General features: G+C 37.8%; 1 protein-coding gene across 6 annotated transcripts in view; it reads left to right on the top strand.

Annotated features, from left to right (window-relative positions):
* LOC121632723 (SH3 and multiple ankyrin repeat domains protein 3-like) overlaps positions 1-24,997 on the top strand; it is a 42,443-nt gene that overhangs the window by 4,854 nt on the left and 12,592 nt on the right. The window contains exons 1-16 of one of the 6 annotated variants that reach the window (XM_041974423.1): positions 4,546-4,583; positions 7,687-8,258; positions 12,530-12,733; positions 14,491-14,562; positions 14,652-14,760; positions 14,939-15,090; positions 16,356-16,523; positions 16,825-16,866; positions 17,538-17,654; positions 17,750-17,827; positions 17,900-17,966; positions 18,198-18,373; positions 18,493-18,623; positions 20,863-21,002; positions 21,278-21,385; positions 22,013-22,091. In XM_041974423.1, coding sequence (XP_041830357.1) covers positions 7,791-8,258; positions 12,530-12,733; positions 14,491-14,562; positions 14,652-14,760; positions 14,939-15,090; positions 16,356-16,523; positions 16,825-16,866; positions 17,538-17,654; positions 17,750-17,827; positions 17,900-17,966; positions 18,198-18,373; positions 18,493-18,623; positions 20,863-21,002; positions 21,278-21,385; positions 22,013-22,091 — 2,111 coding nt within the window. In that variant the 5' untranslated portion in view covers positions 4,546-4,583; positions 7,687-7,790. Of the gene's footprint in view, positions 1-4,545; positions 4,584-7,590; positions 8,259-12,529; positions 12,734-14,490; positions 14,563-14,651; positions 14,761-14,938; positions 15,091-16,355; positions 16,524-16,824; positions 16,867-17,537; positions 17,655-17,749; positions 17,828-17,899; positions 17,967-18,197; positions 18,374-18,492; positions 18,624-20,862; positions 21,003-21,277; positions 21,386-22,012; positions 22,092-24,997 lie in introns of those variants that run through there. The other 5 variants (XM_041974425.1, XM_041974426.1, XR_006008958.1 and 2 more) reach the window with 5 other exon arrangements.

The following is a 24,997-nucleotide window of genomic DNA, read 5'->3' as shown; positions in this document are numbered from 1 at the left end:
TAAAATTAATCAGGAATGACATGATTGTCAATTAAGCGTGATTTTATCAAGCACTGATTTAATTACAGCTTGAAAATACAAAACCTTGTTATTGCAACTGTAAGCTCTAAAAAATACAACTTCTTAATAGGATTATAGAATTCTTAAAGCTTATTTTAAAGTTAGAAAGAATATCAATATCACAATTTTAAAAGAATTTTTATTTTACATAGTACTTTAAATGTTTTATTTAATGAATCTTCATGCTCAATAATGCAGGGTAGCCCTTCCTTCATAAACTTCAACGTCAGAGCACCACCCCCAGATCTCACAGCTAGTGCTGCACCATTCATATAAAATCTAAGTACCCTCTCCCCTCATGTTGGTGACTCATCCCATCCATCCCGTGCTGGAGTGGGCCTTGAGTGTTCTTGACAGTTTCCCGTCACTGGTTCTGTGAAAAAGGCTGAAGGGTGGAGACCCAGTCAAAGAGATGAATTTAGAGGACAGAGCTTGGCCGCTCTACTTTTGCAGGACGTAAAAGTGGGACAATCTGTTCCTTGGATGATCTCCAATTCTACTTTCCGGGGACCGATACACTGAAAATATATCTATACACATGCTCTGTCCTACATAGGAAAAGAGTGAGTGAGTGAGTGAGTGAGAGAGAGAGAGAGAGAGAGAGAGAGAGAGAGAGAGAGAGAGAGAGGAAGAGACTGGCAAAACGAAACAATATAAAACTCCATGAGGTCCTTACCGTGCACTGTGCAGGAACTATGCTGATTGATTTCTTTGGGTGGAAGAAAAGGAGAAACCTCAATGCAAACAGGCAACAATATGAAACCAACAAAAAATAAATTCTGCAGATAGGAGAGCATTGCATGGTACATTTTTAAGTAAAGCAGGTATGACCAACTCAGTGAAGCGCAACAATATTTTAACCTGCATTTCAGACCAACAGTCTAAACATGCATTATGTTTTATTTAGAAAGACATTGAGGGAAAAGGCAACCAAATTTTCCAACAGACTAATAGATATTTGCAAAAATCAAGAAATGCAAAACCGTCTCAGAAGAGTCAAGGCGAAGCAAGAGGTATCTCTGACCTCTATGAAGCTCACCATCTTTCCAATTTTACCCATAATTGCATGAAGAGGATATCCATCTCTGTCCTCGTTAACATGATTAATCAGTTCCCGACTCTTCATCTCAGTTTCACTTCATTTTTACTCTGTCTAAAAGCCCACAACTGGCCATATCTATCGAAATAATACTCTCCTTTTGGCTTCTTATCATTCAAAGTTAAGCGAAGAGATTGATCTCTAAAATTCTAATATCTTCAGAAATTGCTATTTATACATTGCAGATTTCTTGAAAATCTTAAGTTAGGAGATTATTAGAGAAGAAAAAGCAATAGTATAGCATTATTTAAATGCAGTGATAAGTCAGCAAGTGTGAAAAAAATCTGCAATTTTTTTATTAGTGCAAAAAGAGAGTCCAAACTAATATCCCTCTGCTTTTTTCCTCACCCTTCTCCATCTAAGATAAAGATTACAGAGTTAGTAAATACACTAGAAGTAATCTGGAAAACATAACTAAAGTTCACAGATCAACATCATGTCTTGTATGGTCACACTAGTTAGTCAGTTGATTATAATTTCATTGCTGCCATTGTAAGTAACATTTAATTGAAGGTTGATGGTTGGTCAGGCTCTGTGAAGGGAATACAAGCTTTTCATCAAATAATCCAAAAGAACAAAAATGTTGAAGAACAACTCAAGTGTGAGGTTGCAGTGACAGATAGTGAGAATTAGTTTTCTGCTGAAAGACGCTTTTGTCAGGAGGGTGAAACTGATTTCCTTTCTCCACCATTCGTCTTCCACTGGGAGGAAAAGTCAGGACTGGTAGACAGATGCTGGTCGACACAGAGACAGAAGAGCTGAGTGGAAGCAAGTTGTTATACATAATTGTTAAGGAGTTGGAGGTGTGAGTTGAGCTGCCAAAGTTAGAATATTTTGCACAAAAGTAATTTTTTCTATCAGTAGGTTACTGTTTTATTTGGCTGCCATTCTCACCTCCCCTCTAGCCACGCTTGTCCTCCCACCGCCCATGCCTCGCTCAATCTGACTACTCCACTTCATATAAAATACAACTCTCTCTGCCTTTTTCTCTTGTGTATTCCCCTTTTGCTTTTACATCCCAATTAGTTGGCTCCTGTCAACTCTCAGCTTGTCCCTCTTGTTCCTTATCTTGCCTAGTGGAGGCTCAACATTTTTCAATATTTAATGAGACTTTGTTCATAAATCAGCCTGTTCTATTCCCTCCTGGTGTACTTGAATGATAGCATTAAAAGCTTGTGAGTGTTAACCAGCAAGCCTTTGTCAGCTTTTAATTAGAGAAGCTTTCAGCTAAAAATGTGATCACTTTTAAGCGTGGAGCTCATACCTGCTGCAAAGACCAGAGGTGAGTTCCATTGTGTGGTGTCCCTTGTTGAAGAATATGGATTTCAGGCCATTGATAAATGCAGAGCTGAGCTCTTTTATAACTATTGATAGCTACTGTGGCTTGACTTTATTGCTGGCGGTAGAAAACTTTAATGGGAAAAGTTTTACACAGGTTAGAAAGCTACACACTTTCTCTGGTCTTTGCTTTCACCATTTATTCATACATCAAATCATTTACCACTCAGGTGCTGTAAAACATTACTTCTAAATTATTCCTGTTTTATCTTTTTCTTTTCCTTTTTTTTAGTTTTATTTATCCTGAGTGTGTTGCAGAACTCGACCCATCGCTGTCAGTCTCAGGGAACTGACCACGATCTCTCGTTTCTCTTTTGTGGTTTCCTGTCACCTAAAAATTGCTCAACCAGCAGACTTTAGACCAGTCAGACAAAATCAGAGTGGACTTGGCTCATTTTACATTAACCCAGTCAATCATTCAAACATTGCTGACTTCATCATAGTTGCATTTAAAATATGTTTGTACTGAAAGATGCAATAATTAACGTTAGTTTTGTTCTATGGCATCAGTAAACATAGAAAAAAAAAGAGCTGAATTATGTACACGTGTAAACAGGAAATCCTGTTAAATATACTCATATTAATAACAAGAAAATGTTAAGTAGTAAATTATTATTGTTTTTTTGTTTGTTTGTTTTTTTGAAGTGCTAAATACAATTACCATTTTAGATATAGTGGGGTAAAATTAACAGCATATGGCTTCATTCTGTAAAACTGAACAAAAATTTAGTTATATGTGTATGAACAGCATAGTATTGTTAAGAATTTAAAAGTGAAAGTGGTTTTATAACATTATATTACTATATAATTATATAAAAATTAGAGCCCTTAAAATTGCAGCTAAAGGCAATTTATGCTTTGCTCATTGTTAATCCCATTTAAATAATTATAAACTCGTTTACTAAAATTATTGATGGACAGAAACATAAGAAACATTTTGTTCAAAAGTAAAGTCCGGCAATAATTTCCTCTCTGTTGTAATACTCAGTGCAGTGCAACGTGTATCCAAGCGCATCCTCAAGAAAAGCATCAGTTTTCTTAAATTTTCTCATTAAAAAATTAATGCAGAGTGGATGGCTTTTCGCTAAATCTAATGTAATTTGCTCACTTTTTGTACTACAAAATGTGTAATGAGCCTTGTTTTTTTCTAGCCATTTTCTTTATGCATCTTTTAAACTAAGATTTGATCTCAAGAGCTTGCTTGTCTAAAGACGGTGGGCGACAGCACCAAGTCGACACACTGCAGTTCATAGTAATATGCATAAAAGAGAAATAATGTCAGTCAGTTTTTATCACTGTATGACAGACTAAATGTTGTCTCTTTTGTTTACTTAAGGTGCTATCGCATGGCGTAATCTACAGTACAGACCACTTAGACAAAAAATAAGAGCAATGAGATACGACAAAACCTGTAGCTTGCATCCCTGAATAGTGAAAATCTGAAGGCATTGACCAAGTTTTATTGTTATATGTACAGTAAAAATCAGTTTGTATAAAATAGGCCTCTACGATCAGTATCTCTTAATATTATTAAAAGTATTACAATTGATTTGCTATTTAGTTTATTTAATTTCTGTAATTTCTGATCCTTCTCAACTTCTCAAGGACCCAAGGGAACTGATTCAACAATACATGGCTAAGAAAGAGCAGAGAAATAACATTTTATACCCAAATTTCTTTTTCTGACTTCTAATTTCTGCTTTTAATATTTATTGTAAACAGCTATCAGCCAGTAAACATATACAAAAATAAGCAGGAGATTAAATAAGATATTGATTTGTGTCCATCCAAAGGTTGCTTCAGGGTCCATGTCCTCACAGTGCTTTTCTCTGGCAGAAGAGTGCTGACAGGGCGCTCAGGAGTGCTTCCTGTCAGCGTTTCATCCAAAAAAGTGCTTTGTATTATCTATGTGTCAGCTTACTTTTTGTTTATATTACTTTTAGTGTTGTGCAAGAGCCAGAGATAGACAAGGCCAAAGTTAAACGAGAGATAATGTTAAATTGGACTCCTTTCAGAAGATTCAGGAAGACATTTGACTGAACATAGGCTCTGTGTGATCTGCTGTCACCTGCAGGACAGACTCAAGGTTTGAAGATTATTTTCATTTTAAGCCTTTTTGTAGCTTTTGTACATTATTAAGGTCTAAAGTCCACAGATTGCTCAAAGTTTGGAATGGCCACATAATTTAGACAGTGCTCTGAAAAAGGATGCTGGGTGCAGAGCTCTCCCCCAAGGTGAAAAAAAGATATTTATATTTATTTAAAAAATAAATAAATTTAAAAAAGCAGCAATAAATGGGCACAAGCCCTAAGGCCTTATCGGTCAATGAAGTTGGAACCGATTCAGTATTGATATTGGGCATAGACACTGACAACGGAGATGGATTTGATATTGACTGATATCAGTCAAAGAAGAAATACCTCTGCAATCTGGATTCCAATAACATAATGATTAGAGGAGGTGTTTGGTCCAAAGTAAGTGACAGCAAATCAAACTTATGTGGCACTGACAAAGATGTGAATGTGAGTCACATAAGAGTAAGAGAGATGTTGGTCACCAGGCCAACACAAACGGAACCATACACATTCTTACCCACTTCAAGGGTCTCTTTAAAATCACCAATTAACCTAACGTGCAAGTATGTTGGCCCCAGCTAAAATTTAAACCAGGATCCTTCTTGTAGTGAGGCAACAGTGCTAACCCCCACACCACTGGGCAGCCATCTGTATTCATCCCCCCTTACACCATGCAGAGGAAAGATTTCAGGAATTCAACTAACACAAACTTACCAACTCCAAAAGCCTAACAGATCCTAAATGACATGATGAAATGGTCAAGCGCTGATTGATTCAGGGTCCTAACTTTACACAACTGATTTATTAACAAAGAGGATTAAGCACCAAACATTATAACAAATCCAGTGAAAGTCCAGGTGAAAAGCACAGACAACAGCAACATTCCAGTATTTTACTTTGCTTCATCACAAACCAGATCTATCAGAGCAGGGTCGTTTGTTGTCAAGAATCTCTTAAAAAGTCCTCTCTTCCAACAACTTGTCCTCTTCTAACATGTGTAACCTGCTCTTTTTGTTTTTACCTCTTTGCATTTCATAACACTCTTCTACTTCCACCATGTCCTTTAAGTAGAATAAGTACTTAATGATTTAGCTAGTTTCTTGTTGTACTGAAGCAGTTTTGTTCCACACTTTTAAGTTACTTTGGGAAATCATGTACAAATATAGGTAAATGCAAATGTCCAAAGCCATGCAGAGACTCATTCGCAGCTGTGCATCAATCAGATGTAGTTAGCTTTGGTAAAATAGAAAAGGTTTGGATTATGGATATAATATTCATCAGGTGTTCATAGTTGGCTACTGGCTAGTTTCTTAATCTCTAAATGATCATTTATGTCAATTGCAGGCCACTGTAACCTGTGCCAGACACCTGTTGATGTCCTTGGTCCCCAATAGAGGTTGATAAGTCAAAAGTCATAGATCACTTAATGCCCCTTTAACCCTCATAAGCACCATTTTTCAACATACTTTTTTAAATTATCAAATAAAGTAGCTGCATGTTGATAATCTGTGACTGTATGAGTTTAGATCTGTGTCCTAATTTGAGTCGTGTCTCTATGGATCCCATCTGTCCATCTGTGCATTCTGATAGCCATGTATTTCAGACTCCCAACTCATATGATATTCAGAGCATCAAACTGCCAATGCGATACTGGGAGATCCCTTGCGTCATTCACCATCATTAAAGCAGCTGTTGGCAATGGTTCAGATCTGCATGATGGCAAAGTCCCTGTAGCCAGACTACAGAAAAACCAGGACGAAACACGTGATGGCACCAGTATGCCAGATCTGATGCACTATGAAGCAATGGAACCATCTTAAAGCAAAAATCCACCTTAAATCCCATTTAAGATTAGCTGCTGGTAATCCAACATGCATTTCTATGTTATTGTTGTTTAATAGCGATTTATTTTCCCTGCAGACTGATGATAGGATGCAGATGTTTCACTTATTGTCAGTTGTGTTTTGAAGTTAGTCCCTTGACAGCAAAGAGAAAAGTCCTCTAAAAAGACTTTGTGCCTTTATTCACAAAGTAAAATATGCATTAAACATGTGGCAAAAAGCACCTCTTATGTGAGGCTTCAGACACCAACAGTACAGACACCTTTTTTAGACAGGCAATAGTTTTGCATGAACACTGTTATTATAAATTGGACTAATGTGGATTTCTTAAAGTGGCTAACAATAAATTGTTTTGAATTGAATATATTTGTATAGTGCCTTGAGATGATTTAGTTGTGAATTGATACTATGCAAATAAAGCTGAATTAAACTGAATTTCATTGAATAGTAATATAACCTGTTTTGTGAGTGAGTGTGAGTGAAAACCTTTATCATCTCAAAGCACATGCATACCGGTATAGCCATAAGACTGTCAAAAGAGCAGATCTTAAAATTTCAAATCAGCCATAATTCTTGTTCAAATCAAATCAAATCAAATCAAATCAAATCAAATCAAATCAAATCAAATCTAAACTTGATATAGTTAAATATACATATTAGTCTTTGTCAAAGTTGCACAAAACCTTCTACAACAAGCTGAGGCAGAGTTTTCAGGTTGTATGTAAATACTGTTCCATGCAGACACAATGACGGCATGCTGAGAGGCTGAGAATACACCGCAAGGCCAATCACAAGACTTTAAAAATATCCTTTATCACAAGGAATGCAAACATTGTAAAAATTATCTGAGGGTGGAGTTTTCCTTTAAGGTGCTCACATTAGCTATTAGAACTGGGCTGCTCCTCAAACATATAGTTACTCCTTAACCACAAAGTAGAAATGATATTGACCTCATGTGATGCTACGTTGTATCCACCTCGCTCTCTTCAGCAAAGAACCTGTGAAGCAAATTCACAGTTTATATTTAGCCTGTCTTCCATCAGCCTGCTATTCCCTGATGCATTCCCAGTGGCTAAATGGGAAATGTGGACCAGCTCAGTGCTAATTCACACATATGGACTTATTAACATTGCCAGTGGCTAGTTTTGCTATTATTGCACGAGTCTTTTACATATTTGAACTGCGTACATTCTAATTGTATTAAGTTCACTCTGTCAATAACACAAGAGTTTAATGACCAAAGTTGACTCACTTCTTTGCCTGTTTCCCACAGCATGTTTCTAAGGATGAAGCCAGTCTCATGGGATAGCCATGTTTTGTCTCCATGACAGCTATATCACTCAGCCCTCTCTGCAGTGACCCCCTGCACAGCAAAGGATGCTGGGAAATAATGAGCACTTTTATCCCAGTCAGGATGAAAAAGATGGGGAGGATGAGGAGGAGGAAGAGGAGCAAAGAAGAGAACAAAGAAAAGACAGAGGTGGACGTAACACAGAGAATGGAGGACTAGAGGGTCTGAAAGAAAAAGGAATGACAGGAGGACGACAATCTTGGGAAGGGAAAAGTGGTGATGGGGTAAAACCAGCAGCCATTGTGGTCGGTAAACAGAGAGCTGACCGGACGCTGAGGCCTGGCAACCTGGGCAGCCAGGGTATCTCTTACATGTCCAATCAGGCCCCACCACATTACCATGCTGCTGCCAGCAAGCAGCAGCAGCAGCAGCAGCTCTTAGCAGCAAAGAGACGAGCTCTAATGGAGCGCAGCATGACCACAGTGGCTCCACTAGAGGACACTTACCTGACCATGATGGTATTCCGCATCGGAATTCCTGACATCAAACAAACAGTAGGTGCATCAAAAACACAACTCATACATTGTGTGTGAGAAATCTGTGTAATGCAACCTCTATTTGACAGAGACATGTACAACAGAAACGAGTTCAAATAATAGACAAACTTAATTTTATTAAGAAGATTTTAACAAACCTAGAATTTCATCCCAAAAGCACATTCAAAAATTTTAGAAGTTTAACAGAAAAATCTGCTTTTTGAAACATTAACTTTCTCATAAAAGACAGAGAAATCAACCAAAGTCTTAATCTTTCCATGCAAATATAAGACTTTGCTCACCACTTTGTGTCAAGCTCACTCAGAGGATCAATAATTAGTCACTCCGAAGCCTAAATTGCAAAGAACTTTAGGCTTTTATCATCTACAATTGCTTTTAAATAAAGATTCAAATGAACTGATAAATGACAGTTTTAAGTTTTTGTAGGATTTTAGAAAACTCTCCAACTTTACTGGAAATGGGGTTTGTACGTGGAAAAGTCTCCCTGACGAAAGAGGGCAATGACAGGAGGTCTTTCCAAATCAGGAAGTAGTTCAAGCCAAATCTCTAAGGTATTACTGCCACGGAGAGAAATGTAGCTTTGGTTTGACAAACAGAATTTTAAAAATGAATAAAAAATAATATCTTAAATTACAATTAGGCAAATTAGTATTTGACTTATCAGAACTATTCGGACCCTCATCAATGTATACATACATTACGTTAGACAAAAATAAATCAAGTTTCCTTGTTGTGCAACTGTATTACAAAATCTGCTACTCCAGTCAATATGCTATGACACTTTCCAAATTTAGTGACAGCACAGCCAAGAATTTGTGAAATGCCTTCAGTCTTTTTTCCTCATTTCACTTTAATTTCCCCTTTTTTTTATTTTTATTTTTATTTTTTTGTTTTGTTTTGTCTTGTTTTGTTTTCTTTCTTTTTTCTTAAAGCTGGTTTCATATTAAATCCACTTACTCTTAATCTCTAAATCAAAACATTTTAAGCAATACTGTTGCAGTCTTCAATCTGCTTCCATTTTAAGCAGTTACTTAAAAGAAGCCAAGGCTGCGCAATGCAAAGAATATCTGATGTTGCATGATTTGCATGCACAACTGCAGAAATACATCTATACTTTAAAAGATTTTTTTCATAAATACCCTACAGATATAAAGATGAGTCCTAAAGGAAGCAGCTTGACCAGCCTGCAAGGGCAATTATATTTAGTCAACAACACTATATAAGCAAGTAGCTTGGGGTTGGCATGGTCATAATTGGGTTTCTAAACTAAAGGTATCATCATTTCACACTTACAGCAGCTGTCAGCTTTCTGGTTGCAGCAGGTGAGAATTGGCAAACCCACACATACAGCATATCAAGGTGAAAATGCCCCACTATGCCCACTCCAACATTTTTCTTTCTCAATTTTCCTTTCCCCTGAACAAGCCGACTGTTTTACATGTCAGCTGCCCTCAATATAACAATAATTGCTAATTATCTAATAGGTTTTTAATGAGTTTGGGGAGAGCTGAGGAATGGAGTGACTCTGGATGGGAAGAAATATGTGGAGGGCCTTTGCCTTTAAGTCTTCATCAACCATAGAAATTACATTCAGCTGACAAACCACACTACTGACAAGCACACAGTAACCTTAAAGCTTGTAGCTGCAGTGTTACTAAAAGGAACTACAGAAAGATAAAGACAAGAAGTGAATATTAGGAAAAGGAAATATGGAAGTACATATCTTTTTGAAAACCATAATACTGCCAACAAAAGAGAAAAAAATACAACCAAAAGTCATTGATGAAACAAAAAAGTGTATTGATGAGAGAGGAGTCAATGCAATGTACAGAAAGCATTACATCAGTCTTCCTTCTCCCAGGGATTAGCCATTCAGTCTCTCTCTCTCTCTGTCTCTCTCTCATACACACATACACACATGTACAGCAGAGAGGTGTATGCACTGCACTCACACTCCCATAAGAATGCACCAACACACATATACAGTACATTCCAGCTCACTTACATGTGTGTACACAAACATACACAATCATTCACATCATGTGGTTTACCTCCCAGGGACCACCAAGACATTGCTACGGCAACGGGTGCCTGCCTCCACTAATGAAATGGTTGCCATGCCAATAGAGTTGGCTACACTATCAAATAGTGCAACCTAGTCAAGACTCAAGGGGGGAGATGGGTTGGGGTGGGGGGCATGAGAGTGTGCTGAGCTGTGCAGTTTTGCCTACAGTTCTCAGAAATAGAACAACAGCATAGATGCATATATCTCACTGAAACCACTCAGACCTGCTGTTAAAGCCCTGCCTCCTGTCAGATTTGTCCTCCAGCTTCTGGATTCTTTTAAGAGAGAGAGAGAGAGAGAGAGAGAGAGAGAGAGAGAGAGAGAGAGAGAGAGAGAGAGAGAGAGAGAGAGAATGGTATCACTGTAGAAATACATGGCTGGTGCAAAAATTATATTAAAATCTAGTTAGGCTTACCAAATACAGAAAGCATTCAAGGCAATATTTCACTGTGACCAGCAAGCCTCAAGTGTATCACACACAGACATGCAATAAGAAGTGAAGGACATTTTCCCACAGATTCTGTTTTCTTTTTGCACACTGTGGTGTAAATATCACACTTTCCATACAGCAGTTTATTTCTATTATGTCATTAAGACAACACTGAAGAAAATATAGTGTGAAAATAAACTAGACCCCAAAACCTGATTGCATGGACTAAAAAGATAACACATGTCATCTTATCTGTGGCAGAAGATACATTATTCAAAAAGTAAAGCATTTATATTCAACACACATAACATTTTCATGCATTTATCATTCACTGACTAATGTTGAAATGATAATGCCATATCTCTGTGTCAGTCCATAAAGATATATAGATGCTTAAATTAACCCTGTGAGTGTTTCTGTTTAACCATCCATATAATATAATAACAAAAACAAGGCAGTCTTTACTTGGTGCAGTTTTAATGACTAAATCTTCTCTCATAACTGCATCGCCAATGTTCTATAAAACAAAAACAGAGATTAGAGAGAAAATAACAAACGTTGCTTCTCTTAAGAGGCCATTCTATGATATAAAAACACAATTACAAGCAATACATTTCACATATGTTCATATTTCAAATGAGCATCATCAGCACTATGTGATCATAATAAGTAAATATCAGTATTAGTGATATTATAATGCAGTGGTATACAATATCTGGGCTTAGAGTATTTATTTTAGAACAAATAAAAGTATTTTTATGTTGTTTTCATTTGGGGCTAAATACAAACTTTCTTAATATATAAACAAAATGTGTATTATATTTATTCTAATGCACCTATTATACAAGCTTGAATAAAAATGTAGTTAAGAAGAAAGAATTAACTCTGATATAAAACGAAGGAACTGTGCGATAGACTGACAACCTCTCCATAGTATAACCTGCCTCTAGTAAAATCATTTGTGTCGTGATAGTAAATAATTTGTTTTACGCCTTTAAACTGTTGATAGCCACTTTCATTAAAGCTAGTGTGTTCTTAGCTGTTTTCTTTAACACTTTTTATTTCGTTACATGCTTTTTTTGTGTGTTAACCGTTGTAGTATGAGGGTATATACTGAGGGCTTAGTTGTTTTTTTTTTTTTTCTGGAATATTTCAACCATTTAGAGGCAAAACCATCCATTCTGTGTACAGTAAATATTATATGTTGTATTTTGATTCATGAAGATCATTTCCTTAAGAATACCATGCAGAGGTATGATATTTAGATAAAATAGCCTTAAGTGACAGTGACATTTATATTTGTACATGCTACTCTGACAAGGTATGCCAAATTGTCATTACAGCTGTTCTTGGTTGTTAGTATGGCTGTAAAAATACTTTTAACAAAGCTGGTTTTAGGTTGGCTCCAACCCTAAAAGCTTGTTTCTTTTTACTTTAAAGTTACATCTAGACATCTAAATATTTCTTTGTTATCTTCAAGTGTTAATTAACATCACCTGTAAGTTGATTTGTTTGTATATTTCTGAGTAACAATTCACTTGTGATGCTAACAGCACAAAATAAATGTAGACAATTATATAATGGTTAAAATTTGGGGTCGTTAAAGGACTGTCTTAAAACACTTGATAAATTAACTGAGGACCTTTTCTGACGTTATTATCCACTAAGAAACTATTGCTATTATCACAAAATATATTTCCGGAAGATGTATAAGTGTAAGGATCCCTGTATGCTGGGCCTCTGACCTCTCTGCCCTGTCCGTCTGTATGTCAGAGGTGTCTTCAGTTTGACCAGGACTGCACTGTGTGGAGTGCTAAGCAGCAGATCATCTGCTCTCTCGGTGAGTCCTTGTGGGATGCCTATAACTACGGCCTTTTCCAGCCAGCTGGAGAGGGACGTGATGCCAAGTTTCTAGAGGAAGAGCGGCCGCTGCGGGACTACGCACGCTCCTTTGAGAAAGGGGTGCCCTACCTGGAGGTATGACCAGATGACCAGACCACATGATGATTGACCACACATAAAATTGACTATAGGTTGTGTTTTTCCTCCATAATAAAGATCTGAATATCATTTTGCTACCCTTCCCAAACAGCTGTAACTATTTTCTTTGTCAGAAGCTGTTGACATTGCTTTGACTTTTGGTAAGCAGCACTGAAAAAGTGTTAAAACATTAAAACTTTATTCATAAGTGGGTAAACATAAAAACAAGATTAGTTTTCCTTAATCGAATATCCATGCTTAGCAGAGTAAATATTCAGGGAAAAATAACTCTTTACAAGATTTAATGGATTTAATTGCATTCTGCATGTTATGTAACCAGCAAATTACATTACCTTTCTCCATGTTTTGGTAAGTGGGTTGTTGAATAGCATCAATGTAAAGTTTTCATGCTGTGAGACAATTATCTCACAGCGCCCTCTGGTGGTCAGCTGCTGTTAATGCTGCTGAGATGTTGTATCCAGAAGTCAGACTAGGCTTGAGCTCCAGATGAGGGTATGTCTTTGTGGTGATAAGGCCTTTCTTTCTAATTCCACTGGAAACTCTACGATACTGTCCAAACGTTAGGCACCACAAGTAAAGTAAAGAACAGTTTCAGAAATATTGCTAATATCTTGTTTTTTGTTAACTTCAAAATGCAGCAAATAAGAATTTGATGAGAAAACGTTTCCCTTTTAAAGCAGTCCTTACCTTGAGGAGGTTACCAGCGACCCTGGTCTAAGCCCATTCCAGTACTTGGAATGCTTTTATTACCCAGGACTATATTTATTCTTATATTTAGGGTTTAGAGTACTCCAAAAGCTGAGGGATGCCCAAGCAATCAGCCTTCAAATAAGCACCTACTTCAAGTAATTTCAGATCATATTATGAGCTATGTCTCTATATTCTATACTTCCTTACTTTAATTAACTTACAACAGACTTTGGATGTCTAAGGAAAGATCTCAAATTCTTTGTAATATTTCCAAGAAGTGAAACTTGGCTTTGACTGGAACTCAGTTTGGACTGATGTACTAAGAATTTGGACAAGAATTTGGTTTCCATGTGGTGGAAATAGCCCAACTGAATCCATTACCCATACCTATATGGCTGCACAATTTAATAATTTAATAACTGCCATCTTATCAGTGTTTGCTGTTCTGTGAACTTCATTAATATTCACTCTTACCACAGTTTTATATTAAATATTAAGCCTCTTTGCTTTCCAAAACTATAATCCTGGAAAAGCTCAGCTGTTTAGCTGAGATTAGCTTAGCTTAGCTCCAAGCTCCTCAGTTGCTTGTTTAGTAAAACACAACAAAAAGAAATCCAGTTCCCTTCAATTTCAGCTCTTAGGTTTACCTAGTAAATGATGGCTGATCATGTTTTGATATTAAAGACCATACTGTTTTATGTTTCACATATGGACATGGGATATTTGCTAACTGAAGCATTTAGCTAGGTCATGAGGTCAAGATTTCATCTAAAGGAAAATCAAAACTGACCAAGTTTTTTAAAGAAGTGAATCTTGGAGCTTTTCTAGCAAGTTTAAGATGGAGAGTTAAGTGTTTAGCTACTGTTAACATGAATAATTCTTGTTTTTCTGAGCAGCATGTTTATTGAAAAACTCTTCATCTGTTTTTCTTTGTGTGTCATTCTATAGCCATGAATGACAACATGCCTGCAGAATAACATTTGCTTATATGTTATTTTGAACCGTGTTGCCATATGATTCACAGTTCCCTTTTTTGTCCTCAGTTTAGGTACAAAACCAGAGTTTATAAACAGACCAATCTGGATGAAAAAGCTCTTGCTAAACTCAGCACGAAGGTACTTTATTTCTTATCAGTTGAACATTAATAGCTGCACAGTCCTGAGTTCTATTGTTTAACATAACTTTGCTTTTTTTCTACACTCAGGCCAGTCAAAAGAAGTTTCTGGATTACATTCAGACTGGAGCAATAGAGAAAATGACAAAAGTCCTCGAGAAAGGTCTTGATCCAAATTTTCATGACCCTGACAATGGAGGTGAGTTTCCCACTTGACCGTGTGTGCAGCCGCTAATCGATTGCTAACATTTTCTTCAATTTATGCTTTTGCCAATTTGATAATTATGCCTAACCGTTAAGAGAAACTGAGGTGTGATTGATACCTCCACCTGCCTACTTATCATGTTTCCTGTTCTTAACCCCTGTCTGGGGCTCAGAAACCCCACTCTCTGTGGCCATGCAGTCTGGACTATCAGTGGAAGCCGTCAGGTTGCTGGTCTTGGGTGGCTCTCACATGGATTTCAGAAGCAGAGATGGTTTAACAGCAGTGCACAAAGCTGTTAGAGCTCACAATCATGCTGGATTGCTGGTAAGAACTCAAAATCACAAGCATGCAGAAAAAGACACTAAGGTGGAGCAGTTGGTGTGGAGAGAATGATTGACATAATTTTTATGATCAAATCTGAAAATAAATTAAAGATATCAATTGTTTATCTTTTTTAGATTCTATTAAAAATGTAAAAAAAAATTGATTATATTGATTTAAAACGCTTTAATATAGTAAGTTAAAAAAAACAGAGGAAGATAAACTGTACCTGTATATCATGAATGCTTTTATTACAAACATAACCGTTCCAAAGGTTGCAAAGCAGACTCCAAAATTCATGAAACTGATCTTTAAATAGTTTGTTGTATTTTAAGGTTTTAATCCTTGAAACGTGTTGTGGCGATAAAAAGACATTTAATGAAGGACGTTGGCTGTAGTTTGTGTTAAAACCATAACACAACATATCTTAAGTTTCTTGCTGATCCTAAGCAATCTGAAGTGGTGGTTTCAGCCCATAGAGTACGCTGTAAACTGAATCACATGGATAAAGGCCAAAGAGGGCACACATTTTGAAATAAGGATATAAAAAGTGTGAATAAATCTCTGAGTAATTGTTTTGTGATGTGTGACAGAAGAGTCATTCATAAATGTGTAAAAGACCACAGATTCTTCCATCAATTTGATCTATAAAAAACCTTATAAGATGTTTTTACAACTGTATCATTTCCTACTTATTTTCTTTCATTTGTGCTAAAATAAGCCATTAATAAAATATACCACCCAAAGTTTTTTTTTTTTTTTTTTTTTTTTTTCCAAACTCGAATCAGCTGGCTTAAAACAATATGACAGCAGTGTTATTGGTTGGAAATTAGCCTTGTTGTTGTACTGCAGGTTTTTGCGTCTGTCTTCAGGTCTTTGGTCTTAAATCCCTGAATTTCTTCAGACAGCAGACAGAAAAGACCGTCACTGAGCAGGCAGATTGATTTTCCCAGGACAACTCGACTCGATTCCTGTGTCAGATCATTACCTCTGACAGTACAGATTAGTTTTATCTCTACATGTGTTTTTGTGTGTGTGTTTTGGAGTTGTTGCAGCTTATAATGCATTAATAGCAAGCACTATTACTTGAGCAACTAACAGCCATCTTTTATGAGCAACAACAATGATAATGAGCACATCATGCCAACATTATTCTTTTTAGAGATTTTTAATTTTACTGATAAGCAGGAATGCTTATTGCTGCTGTACACATACATAGCTCCTCACATTAGATAATCTATTTTGCTGTGCATATGTCATCCTGCCAGGCTCTCTTGTCCCTCGGAGCATCTCCAGATTACAAAGACCGCTGTGGCCTGACCCCACTGTACCACACTGTGCTGGCAGGGGGCGACACTTCTTGTTGTGAGACCTTGCTCTATTACAGGGCCAAGCTTGGGACAAGGGATGAAAATGGCTGGGACGAGTCTCATCAGGTAGTCCCATTTTAGATTTATGATGAGCCAGTCCACTACTCACATCAGTCAGTCTGTGGATTCCTGTATGGTTTCATGGTTTCCTCTCATATTTTTATGTAAAACATCTGTGGTTTGTGTCTTTTTTCATGTTGAATTGAGCAATGCACCATCATTTTCCTGTCTTATCTCTGTGGTAGTTATCATGTACTGTCACACTCAGTCTCTCAGCATTTTCTCATACCTCTCACTCTCTGGCGTCCTCACTCATCTCCTCATTCTCTCTCTCTCTGCTTCTTCCCGTCCTTCTCTCTTTCCATAGCACAGGGATGAAGAGGAGTTTGGAATGGAAGAAATCCATAAGGTACCCTTCATCCCACCCTCTTATCATCCCTGCTAGCCTTTCAGAGTCAAAGGCAGTGCCAGTCATATTAGTGTGATGCCAATAAATAGTGTGAATGAAGTGACCGCATTATTTCTTTAAACCTGCTCTCATTCAGGTCATCTCCAGATGAGTCCACTTCAGAAAGAGCATTGAATAAGACCTCTTTCTCTTACTGAATTTACATGTGCATTGCCTATATTATCTATCTGTGACGTTCTGGTAAATTTACGTTTGTGCTGCGAGCTGGTTGTCATGGTATTTTATTTTGGTTTTGCTGTGCTCTGTGCTGTCTTTCTTTACTTTGTACGTATCTTGTGATATTTTAGTCCCTGCAGAAAAATATGAGGAAACCTTCAAGCTCCTAAAGGCTCATATCAGTTGTTTCAGTGGGTTTTTTTCTTTGTTATTTTTTTCTTGACCACCATGGCCATATATAATTGACTCTCACCTGTTTCTGAAAGGAGATTTTATATGACTATAATATTTTATTACTCATGGTATTAGATTTGGTTTGTCTTTCTTTTTGTCTCATTTTCTTGAAATAACCTATCCTTGCCCTGTATGAAGCTGTGCTCTTTAGATCAAGTTGTATCCAATTTTACTCATGATACTAACAGTTTTTGCACATATTCTATTATACTCTTTAATAGGCCTGCCAGAATGGCTTTGCACAACACTTGGAGCATCTGCTATTTTACGGGGCAGACATCGCTTCTCAGAATGCCTCAGGGAATACTGCACTTCACATTTCAGCCCTGTACAATAAGGCAAGCATAACAAAGATGCCTCATGTTGCAATATTATTAGTATAACAGTTTTTCTAAAGATGTTAACTAATTACTATTCGTCCCTAAACCATCAGGAAAGCTGTGCCCGTGTTCTTCTGTACAGAGGAGTAAATAAGGAGGCAAAGAATAAGCATGGTCAAACCCCTTTTCAGGTAAATGGAAAATATTTATCAAGGTGCTAAATGCGCTAGAACAAAGTCTCAGTTTGCCCTCTGTTTTTAAAGGTAGCTGTAATGTCTGGTCACTTTGAACTTGGCGAGATCATCAAAAACCACAAAGACTCAGACATAGGTAAGCTTCCCTAACAAACTCTTTGCTCTGAAGGGGCTTTTAAGTGTTACAATCAACACTTGCCATCTTATCATGTATGTGCCTTAACAGTCTCCCTTCTTTTCCTGTAACAGTTTTCCTAATTTCTCCCCCCTTTCATCCATTCATATTAATCCTCACTCCTCCTCACTTCTCACACCTTTGTTGCTTTGTTGCTTCACTGTAAATTTCCACATCACATCACATCTTCAGTGCCCTTTTTGGAATCGCCAAAGTTAGTTCCCAAGCGAAAAGAGAGTGCCCACACACTGCCTCTCCCTTTGCTTCATTCTCACCCGCTGTTGCGTGCTAATAGCGATAACACCATGACCCAGTCTGACCCTCTGACCCTGCCCAACAAGACTGCAACCACACCCAACCCAGGACAGGTACTTAGGATCATTAGGTGCATGCTCATCTGCTGATATTTGGGATATTAGACATTCTACCCTAATATTTCATTGCTGTCTTTATATTTAATGTGTGGGGGTTCAATATGTTTCTGCAGGGCCAGCGTAGGGCCTCCATTGGTGTGAGAAGCTCCAGTAGTCCCAGAACTCGCACACGTTCCCCCTCCAGAGGGAGAGGAGGTCAAAGTGACACAGAGGAAAGACACCGGCAGCCAAGAGGCAGACAGGGGTAAGGGGCCTCAGGAGGAAGCAACTGTATACATGAAGAGAGGAAGGTTAGCGTGTCAGTATATTTTCTAAAAACAAAAGAAATTGAGGAGATATTCACAGCCTGAATAAAGGTTTTTTAAAATGTCAGGTGGCGGTATAATTGGCTTAGTGGTTTTAACTTTAACAAGACAAGAGTCTACAGCCACACTTGCAATTCAGTTAAGCTTTACCTAGAGCATTACTTCATGTTAAATGCCACTGAGAGAATTCAGATAGTACCACAAATGCAACATTAACATTTTAATTTTGTGATATATTCATAAAGCTTAAAGTAAAATGAAGCTGAATAAATAAAAATACCTAAATTATGAAAATCATTTAGTGATTTATAGAGGAGCCATGCACAGAAAAAGTAAATATAATTCAAAGCCTTTTTTTATTACTGTTGCAATTAAAATTGTACTATGTTTACACCAAATTCTATTTATCTGTAAATTTTTTACACATTTTTGTTAATTTGTGCACACAGTATAAATGTGTAAACACAAAAGATATGTTTATCTACTTTAGATCAGGACAACAGACCTGCCTTTCAACCTGAGTGTCAGATCTTCAGCCCTGCTATTGATATAAGCCTGCCTTTGCCTTGCTTTAAAGCCTTGTATTTTTTCTGTAAAATGTTGACTCTATCTTTACTATGCACATCTATTTTTAATGGATCAGTATTAAAATGTAATAAGCAACCTCTGTCTCTCTTTGAGGCTCTCCATGCCATGCCGTGACACACAGCCTGCTGCTGTAAGCATGCTCTATATAAAAGGGGGAAATTAAGCATAAATAACTAATTCCACAAGCTACCATATGCATGTAAAAAAACAGGATATTCAGTCAAAATGTAAGGAGCTATTATAGTAACAATATGTGAAATTTGAGCTTAAGTAGTATCTTCCGCCACATACTGTAGTAATTAGCTAAATTATTCCACAAAATTATAATTAAAAAATAATCTTTTTTTTTCTATTCACCATAGCAGATACCAGCAAATGATTCCTGTTTATTTTTAAGATATTTTTAAATCCCTTCAACACAAAACATCTACATCAGGGATCACTACCTCTGAATGTCTTGGGCCAGTTTCCTTCTGGTTTTAGACGTTTCATGTTGCAACACAACCGATTCAAATTAAATGGTTCTCCATCTGCTTGTCAAGTTCTGTGCAAGCTTCTTAATAGATATTTAGATATAGATAATAGATAGATTTATAGATCTGTTTATTAATGGACCAATATCTGTCTCTGTTAGTGTTAAGCCTAGGAGAAGAAGGATACTGGGAGGGAACAGTCAAAGGACGCACTGATTAACTGGACTCTGGTGTGTTAAACCTGGGAAACATCTAAAAACTTCAAGGCACTGGCCCATGAGGTCTGGGGTTGGTGATCATTGGTCCAGATCATCAGCTTCAGCTGTCATACTTTTACCTGTCATACTTACTTTATTACATTTCTTAAACGTAAAACTTACCTAGCAAGACAACTTGTAATAACATATACAGAATGTTGACTCGAGTTTCAACTGAAAGACATCATGTTGCTGATATGTTACTGTAGCTTACTATTCAACCATGTTTTGACCCTAATTTGTACCTATAGTGATCTATATTACCACCATGCCAGTACAGACAAATACTGAGGTTGACAGAAACTGTTATTGAGAACAATCACCAAGCTTGTGGCTGTTTGAAGCTTTGTTAAATATAATTGCAATATTTTTTACTTCTTTTAGTTCTAAAATGCTTTGGTTAGCCAGTATTGATTAGAGAATGTCAGACTGGCAACATAATGCAGAAACACTTGGACTTGTCATAATGATGTTCAAGACATCTGCAATTTGTCAAAAACAGAATTACAGATAATATTAACCGTGTTTTAAATTGTCAGAATGACATTATAGACAGGAAACTTTATCATCAGTGTAATTATGAAGAGTCAAAAGTACATTGTGGATATAGCATCTGACATATTATTTTATAATAGTCTCAGGTTTTTTACTGTTAAAATAGATATTCATAGATATACAGAATACTGGACACTTTGTACACTGAAGCATGCAGTTTTACTGCTGGTATGACTAACAAGGATGACTCACCCACTGAATGTCAGGGGTGTAGCCTGACACGTTCTATGTCATCTCTCTTGTTTTTCAAAGTGTTCAACTTATGTCATGCTTGTGTAAAAGACTGTCTTCCTCTCCCTCTGTAGTGCAACCTCAGCAGGCAGTGGAGGGGGTCAGATGAAGCGCATGTACAGCGCTGTGCCAGGACGGGTTTATGTGGCCACGCGTGCCCACTCTGCTACTGGAGACCGAGAGCTCTCACTCAACAAAGGGGACAAAGTTAAAGGTGAGGAGAGACCAAATTTCCACGGGATGAAATATATGGTTATGGTGTAAAAATCCGCTGATTGAAGCATTTCATACCGTCAATATCCAAATATCTTCAAACACTTAAAAAGTCAAAACTGAAAATCACTGTATACTGTATACACAATAAATGTTTATTGCTATTATTGAGCATAATAAAATTGCTGAAGCTTAAAAAGAAATTAAATTTACAACCCAAACTTAACATTATTTTATAGAACTGTTTGTTAATGGAGCAATATCTGTCTCTGTTAGTGTTAAGCGTAGGAGAAGGGGGATACTGGGAGGGAACAGTCAAAGGACGCACTGGCTGGTTTCCTTCAGATTGTGTGCAGGAGGTGGCTGCTCCCAGTAAAGACAAAGGTAAGATGAAACATTTCTGGTTGTTGCATGTTTACATTTCTTAAGGGCCCTTTTGAGTTTTGTGGCAATTCAGTAAGAGTTCATTTTGTATCTGACCTGCAGTAAAAGGTCCATTATGTAGGACGCAGTGACATCTGGTGGCTAAAGCTGCAAGTTGCAACCAACCCCCAAAACAACCACCCAACTACAATAGAAGAAAAGATGTTTGGTTTGTCCCCTCTGAGCAGACAGTCAACACTAATCAAAAATGAAACCATATAGCCTTTGTGCCAACAGATCTCTAAATTTCATCCACTGGAACCATCATTTCTTTTTTTTTTTCTGTTAATAATAATTTTCTTTGGTCATCATTCATCTTTTTATGCCAGTGCCATGATGCCCTTTAGCATCTGGCACTGGCACATGTCCAGCACAGTCATACACTTTTACCCCATTTTCATGGCAGCAGCGTTCAACAGCAAGCAAAGCACATGCCACAGTGAAGACACAAAAATAGGCTGTAAATTTATTGTGTTAATTGTGTGTTGGGTCGAAAAAGCAGCACTTCTTCCAAAAGACTGAAAGGGTGTCAAGACGGAAGTTGAAAGCTAAAATTGGACATATGTCTCGCCTGCATGTGTCTTGCAGAGACGCGCAGTGAGAAGGCCAAAAGGAAGCTTTTCCGCAATGTCACAGTTGGAGCTTACGATGGCACTGATGGCCCCAGGTAAGGAAAGCTGTTGTGATAGTTACAGTCCATTACAGTCAGTACAAGAGCATAAGTTTGGGCAGAAGCAATAATCTCCCCTCTTCGGTCTGACAATAAATCAAACTGCTTTGAAATAAAACTTATAAAATGCTTGAGATCAACACAACCAGTTTAAAGGAAAATTCTCAATCCTCATGTCTAAACATAGAAATATCTTTGTCAGCTAAGTTCTTCTATAATATGATAAACACAACATCTCAAAGTAACATTTTTTAACCAGTAATTTAGCTGAACAATTTAGTTGTAAGCTGTGCATCTGACCCACTATGTGTCAAAGCACCCATGACGTAATTTAAAACTTTTACCATGGAGGTTATTTTGGGGATTTCGCCATCATGTAATGTTATTAATCCATCAGCAACAAGGGTAAAATAAACAGCTTTAGGTTGATTAATTTGAATAAAGTGATAATGATAATGAAACAAATAAGTTAATAGTGTGGTGTGATGTGTGATGTGTCCAGTTTTCCAACTTCTCACCAAGTGCTTGCTGGGTTTAGAATATAAAGAGATTCAGTTATCACATTAGTGTGGGCAGCACAAACTGTTGTCAGTGTAAGGCAAGAATGTGAAAGCAGTAAAGGCGGTTGAAATAATCAAACACTTGTTTTGTGGATAACAGGAGGTTCTTGTAATTGCACATGCTCGATAATTCACCTACTGGTGCTTCATATCTGTTTTTGTGTTATATCTGAAAGAACAGAGCAGCTCTATCTCTTTTGACCCTACCAGACAAATGTACTTGTCTCACTGACACTTTTATTTACATACCACTATTTCCTTGCTTACATGCACTGAACACAATGAAGCTATTATGAAAGACAGGCCTTTTGTTTTTATGTGGTGTCTGTCAGAAGCTGCAGTCCACCCCTAGGTGGCTGTGACTGTGTGTTATAAAGCTTTTATTAATGCATGCTTATTAGGAGTTTGTGTGCATGCAAATGTAAAAATGCCTGTGTTTTTGTGTGTACATACATCATCCTACTGATGAGTCATGAGCAGGCTGAAGCTGCCTAGATCCCTAGGCTAGTGAGAAGGACTTAATAGTCACTATCCCTTGGTTTTACAGTCACTTACGCATTACAGCTGACATTGCCCTTGTGCTGAGCATCTTCCGCTGTCATTCACTTTAATGCAACTGTTCCTGTAGTCCAAAAAGAAGTATTGCTTGGTTGAGTGTAATTGCAGCGCTGTGGTGAAGTGGTGCTCAATTAAGAGCAAGGTGATCCAGAACATGTTCTGTCACTGCAGCTTGGCATTTTGGAGAATGTCAATTACTGTTTCAGAGAGATATAGAGAGGAAGAGTGTTTGTTAGACTGTGCAGTGATGACAGCTCTGTTTGAGCGGAGTGGAGGGAGTGAGAGGAAAGTTGGCAAATATGTGTGTCAGTGAATTCAGGGTGGGAATCAGTTGTGAGCTTATCTGTGACATACCGGTCTGTTGATGCTCAAACGTGAGCACTTCTCGTTCCCTGCGTTGCCTCACATTTTCACCCATCCCCCGCATCCCTACCCCTAAAATTCAGCTCTTCTTCCCCCCAATTTTACAACCAAACCCTCTTCCTGTCGTCCACCCGCACACACATGCCACACATTCTCCCCTGTTGCGATTATCACTGGTATTCTATCTCTCTCTCTCTTTCCATCTCTCTCACATTTTCTCTTGTCTGAAGTACGCGGGGTGTAGACCGTCACACACACTCTCTCTCGCGCTCTCTCCGGCTGAGCTCTCGCTGGAAGACTGGGAGGAAGAGGAGGGAGGAGGAGGAGGTGGTGGAGAGCGAGCGAGAGAGAGTTGGGGGGGGTACATGGCAATGGGGGGATGCGGAGAGAGAGATTTCTCTCTCTCCCTCTCTTCTTCGTGGCCATCACTGGGCCCCAGAAACAGGAGCGTGTGGTTCATTTACAGGTAGCGGCTGTTTCCTCATTCATTGGCTGGCTATGGATGTGAGGAGAGGACAATGGAGAGAGGGGAGAGGTAGATGATGCTATTGAGAGGCCGTGCCTTTTCAAAGACAGACTAACAAGCTATGTATTCTGTGTGTGTGTGCGTCTTTGAGTGTGTGGATATGTGCGTGTGTCTCAAAACTGCATTTTTTTCTATGCATGTAAATATCTGTAGAATGGAAGTAGCTGCTGAATGGAGACTCTGCAGCATGTTTATTTCTGTGTTTCCCTCCCTTGTGTTTTCCTGAAAGCTGTGTGTGTGTGTGTGTGTGTGTGTGTGTGTGTGTGTGTGTGTGTGTGTGTGTGTGTGTGTGTGTGTGTGTGTGTGTGTGTGTGTGTGTGTGTGTTAGTGCATGAAAGACAGCACATATTGATGCATTTCAGTCAGACAGTGTGGGTGTATTTCATTCTCTTTGAGTCATGATTTTTTGTAGAAGATATTTTTAATTCACCTGGACTGCCCATTTATTCCTGTTCTTTAAAAAAAAAATTCACATTACATATATATATATATGTGTGTATATATATATATATATATATATCGTATCTCACCGTACCACTAAAGATGTGTGGCATTTTGACTGTACAAGAGGATGAAAATGAATGGGTACGTAAGTGGCAAGAGTGCGGTTTTTCGTTTGAGCTCTAATTTGAGATACCAGTTATATCTTTGCATGCCAGTATCTGCATGCATTTATCTTGTTTTATGTATATATGCAACTACATACACTGAATGAAATGTGTTTTTCACATATGTGTATGTCATAGTGCTTGATGTGGGAGTGTCTCTCCTGTCTATATATTTGTGTGCTCAATCCACAGTGTGTATCGCCAACATCTGTCAGCTACTTCACTTGTGGTGTGAGGGTAATGCCCCCACATAACCAGTCTATCTGCATGTACACTCAGCAGGTGCAT

This window comes from Melanotaenia boesemani, chromosome 21, assembly GCF_017639745.1.
Source record: "Melanotaenia boesemani isolate fMelBoe1 chromosome 21, fMelBoe1.pri, whole genome shotgun sequence".
NCBI classification, from domain to species: Eukaryota; Metazoa; Chordata; class Actinopteri; order Atheriniformes; family Melanotaeniidae; genus Melanotaenia; species Melanotaenia boesemani.
This window is presented reverse-complemented; position numbering and strand designations above follow the sequence as displayed.